General features: G+C 39.7%; 1 protein-coding gene across 1 annotated transcript; it reads right to left on the reverse strand.

Moving 5' to 3' along the window:
• Nucleotides 1–5: 5 nt before the first annotated feature.
• LOC103376186 (endoplasmic reticulum-Golgi intermediate compartment protein 2-like) lies at nt 6–4,560 on the reverse strand. The gene is made up of 12 exons (XM_008306557.1): nt 4,462–4,560; nt 3,403–3,536; nt 3,212–3,320; nt 3,059–3,105; nt 2,879–2,946; nt 2,724–2,764; nt 1,702–1,803; nt 1,440–1,535; nt 1,247–1,302; nt 744–842; nt 318–415; nt 6–200 (listed from the first exon to the last, which is right to left on the reverse strand). The coding sequence occupies exons 2-12, from the start codon at nt 3,506–3,508 to the stop codon at nt 6–8; spliced, it is 1,017 nt and encodes a 338-aa protein (XP_008304779.1). The 5' UTR covers nt 3,509–3,536; nt 4,462–4,560.
• Nucleotides 4,561–4,781: the final 221 nt, after the last annotated feature.

Consider the following 4,781-nt stretch of genomic DNA (forward strand, 5'->3'; position numbering starts at 1 on the left):
GGACCCTAAATATGATTGCAGGTGAAAGCAGACTTGCCTGTCGTGGAGAATATGCCTCCAATGATGCCACACAGTCGCACAAGGAACTGCCAAAGTGGCATGTGCTGCTCGCTGACGGTCACCATCAGAGAGCTGGTGTCGTACTTGACAAAGATTCCAGAAACGCCGTGACTGCCTGCTGCGTGGTTTATCACTCGCTCCTTTAAAACAGAAAGTATGGTGCTTCATTTCTGTGAAATTCCTCATCCTTTTCTTGATTTCTTGTCACAAGGCTGGGTTGAGTTTTTATAGCACTTTTCTTTTTATTGATTACTTACTCGCTCGGTCACAGAGAACTGGTGTGTGTCCGCAGTTATCTTGTATGTGTTCAGTTTGGTGGGAACCACTGTGATAAAGTACTGGAACATCTGGTTATCTGAGGTACACAAAATAGAATAATATGTAGGTAAAGTCAGGTTTTATATACATTTAAATGAGGAAATATAGTAAAGCTGGAGCTGAAGAAACTCAAAATGACACTTTTTGTCTTGTCAATAACAGCGCTTTCTAAAAAAGAAACTCTTCTCTAATGAGATCTGCTTAGCAGTGATGGTACAAGGTGAGTTAAGGACAGGGAGACTGAACTTGTAATGCAAAAAAATATCATTAGGACGTCATTAATCCTGTAAAACACTCTATTCAAATGCACTCTGCTAGGAAGTCACTCCATCATGTGTTTTATCCCCTGAAATGCAGTAACTTACTGTTGTAGGTGATTTTCTCTGTGCCGTCCAGAGGATTAATGATGCCTGGTATCTCCTCCCCAAAAGATAAATGGTCTATTCGATGGGAGAAGTTGTACGCTGTAATGCAAAGATGAGAGGAAGCTCAGGTTCAGCCAAGGTCGTGGAGAATCACTGTAAGTGCTCCGAGTAAGGCTGGAAAATAAAAATGTTATCTGCTGGATTTTATAGGATTATCTATAAATCGTCCATCCAAATTTGTTTCTTTTTGAAGAACAAAGTTGAGCATTTTACTGACTAAACATAACATATCCAACATACAACATTTAATGTCAATGGTAATATAAAGTCTCTTTTGTAAACCCAGCTCACAAATTTAATATCTTTGGCATTTTGTACATTTATTCCCAGTGAAAGATTAAAGCAATGCTTAGCTGAATAAAGCCAAATTCTTTTTTTTAACTGCCTTCTGTAGATGTAGATGATGAATGCAAGCGTAATTAAAGATACAGCATTTAACTTACTCTCATGGCTCACAAAAGCTGCAATGTGTGCATGGCCCTGAGGGTGATGAATAGGTCTGAGAACACAAAGAATTAGAAGACGCGTGTCAGTAATAGTGCTATGTAGTGATACTTCCATATTTACATATTCTGCAGATGATTAACAACCTCTAGCTGTATCTGTCAGCACCTTTTTAACTTCTCAGTTTCTTACTTTCCCACAGTGATGTGTAGGTTTCCTGCCACCTTGTTGACGTACACGTGTCCATGTATCCTGCAGGCAGTGAGCGGTTCCACAGAAGCATCCTCCCTGCACGCAGTGATCGAGAACAGAAATATACTGTTTAATTGATAATAAGCAGCCTATCTAACAGCATGTGTTTTATATATAGCGCAAAGAACAAACCAACACAGGAAGGATGCAGCTTAATTCCGCCCCTGGTGTTTTATTTTTGAAGCATTAACGAAGAACTAACCGTGGTGGCAGAGCAGTAGGAGCTCCTTTGAGGAGAGTTTTGTAGAGGACTTCTTGTAGGGCATGTTCCTCTCTCAGCCTGCTCTGAATGAGAAGCAGCGTCCTGGAGGACAAACAACAGATTGCAAAACTGTAACGTGTACAGAAACTGCACCTAGAATGTAGTTATATCAGATTTCTTGACTCGTCTGAGAAACTACTTTAAAATTAAATGGATTTCATCAATTTTTTTTCTTCTTTTTTTAAATAATGTATATAATTGAAGAGTTCATTTGCAAAAACAGACAACTCCATTTTTGTAGATTTTCAGAAAACTTTTCTTGTTGCTGTTTGCTTGAGATAATATCAATCAAACTGAAGTTGAGTGGATTTGACTCAGTAGAAATGACATGACAAAAACAGAGATAACATAACTTTGAGTGATTTTACTGAAGGTTTGTGAAGATGGAGTTATCTGTTTTTGCAAATGAACTCAAGTGCTTTAGTTTTGTAGCAGAACACATTTCGAAAACCTTGAACCTGCAGTGCAGAATTTTTTCTGTCAGTGAGAGTCATTTTTACAAAAACCCTGTCGATACATGATTATTATAAATGCCTTTTTAGACAGTAGTCCTTCTTTCGAATTTTAAGTTTCTTTTACATCTGGAGCATTAGAAACTTTTCCAAGATGCTTCTTGGTTCCACCATGCCACCAGTTGCTACGCCATCTGCGTCACTACAGTTGCCCCCTTCTTCACCTCTGACAAACCAGCCATTCCACGTTGATTTAAAAGGCACAGCTGGTATGTCGCTACAGACCAGATTATGAATCCATGCACACTGCAGAGAGATTTACCTGGAGCTGACAGGCTTAATCAGTACTGTGTGAATTCATTTGACAAGGCCTTGAATATAGCAGACGTTCATTTATGTGTAAAACTCCCCCACTCCAGCTCTAATGGTGCCAGAAGGTGTTTTGCAGCCTCCAATTATGATAAGACGGTTTTAGAGATTTAGACTTCTTTATGCTACCTGAGGCCTTACCTTTGCCACAGTCTCTGTTGTGGAGTCAGTTCAAAAATAACCTGATCAAACACAGAAACAGGAGAGATTTAAGAAGAGCAGCATCTCTAAATGCCAGAGAGAAAACCACAGTTTATCACAGAACTAAAAATAACAGAATGTTTCCAGACACTCACAGGCTCATACTGCAGGCCGCTGGATGTGATCATGGTCTCGGCCAGGTCCAGAATATCTGCTCCCACATCTGCAGTCAGAAGCATAAAATGCATGCGATCATGATATTAATTGACACATATTCACATTGATGGTGCTCTTCAGTGAATAACTTATTAAAGACAGCAGCGTTGGATACTCACGCTGGCATTTCATGGCGACTGTAACGTCAATGTTTATTCTCAGTTTACTGGAATTAAGGAAAGAATACAACAATGATATCTTGTCCTACATTGTAGATTTAGGTCAAAATCCCCAACAACTTCACATTTAATAACTGAAATAAAGCAACTTACCTGGAAAAATCCTTATCAACCGCATATTCATACTTCATCCAAGTATCTCGATAAACAAAGAACTCTAAGACAGCCAAAAGCGCCATGGCACTAAAAGCTATGAGCGACACTGTGGTGGAGACACACAAGCAGAGAGGGTTACTTTTCTAACATCTTACTGTTGTTATGTTTCTTCCAGAGAGATGTCCCACCTGTTCCTCCTGACGCTGATGTCTCCACGTAGCTCTCTGACACTTTGGGGAAGGCGTCCAGCTCCTTCACCAGGCTCAGAGCCTTCTTTCTGGACAGGCGCCTCATGTTCAGGTTCAGGGCTCTTCTCCACTCCCTACACCACAAAACATAATTCATCATTGTTGCACTCAGGAGTCTAACCTGTAAGCTTCGGCTTTATGATGGTTTTATTAAGGATACAAACATCACCATATGAAAACAAACCATAGCAAGTCAATGATCAACTCTTATTGCATACAAACATAGGGAAGTGTAGTTAGTATTATTATTTCTTGGGGTTTTTTGGGGGAAGGGTTGAGGGTTTTTTTTTGGCGGAACTGATAATTCACATGACAGTTTTATCCACATCTGATCATATTTAGCATTTCAAGCATATACCATCATGTGTTTTCCTTCTACCAATGCTATTTACTTGTTGATCTGTGACTGTAACAGTTGATCTGTATGCCTGTTGCAGATGCAAACAACTTGAACACTTTTTTCATGCTTCGACTGCTCTTCATTTGTGGCTTTCCTAATTCATAACTAAACACCACACTGACAATGTCTGCAATCAGCGAAACAGAGGAGCACAAATCACGTGATCTCAGATGCAATTAAAAAATATAGATATTTTGGACTGACTTTTATATATATTCTATATATTCTAAAGCTATATCAAAAAAGATATTATGGAAAATACGTTCAATAGTAATGAAATCAAGTAATTATGTCTATATGAAAATTAAAATCGTGCATATACAGTATATTAATTATGCTTATATTCGTTAATTTAATGCCCATTCAATTGAATGACACCAACTCACACATATCAACTATATAATAACACAATAATACCACAGGGAAACAATAAAAACATTTAAAGTAAGAAACAATAATGTTTTTATAGAACCAGGGTTGAATTTGACAGCTATGCTACCAACTATGAAGCAGAATTAAGATATTATTGACAGTGAACCGTCTTCCTAAACCTGGACAGCTAACGTCGCCGTCACAACACTGTTTATTATCTATCTTACCTTTTTTATCGTCTAGTTAAATCGATAGTGTCCTCGGAAGCCGAAGTCAAGCAGCTGACTGCTGTCTGACTGATACCTGGATCTCCGTCCACCGACATCCATGATGGTAACACACACACACACACACACACACACACACACATACACACACACACACACACACAGGGGGCGGGTTCCAGCGGGCTCGCCGCCTCTTCCTCGGTCGGGTGCGTCGTGACGTCGGATGGTGCGTGGGAGGCGCGCACGACACACCGTGGACGCGCAGCGAGCAATTTCGATGTTTTGTCAGGAGGTGGCGCTTTAACACCAAAATGCTACCA

Source organism: Stegastes partitus, unplaced genomic scaffold (assembly GCF_000690725.1).
Source record: "Stegastes partitus isolate 25-593 unplaced genomic scaffold, Stegastes_partitus-1.0.2 Scaffold3699, whole genome shotgun sequence".
In the NCBI taxonomy this organism is placed as follows: domain Eukaryota; kingdom Metazoa; phylum Chordata; class Actinopteri; family Pomacentridae; genus Stegastes; species Stegastes partitus.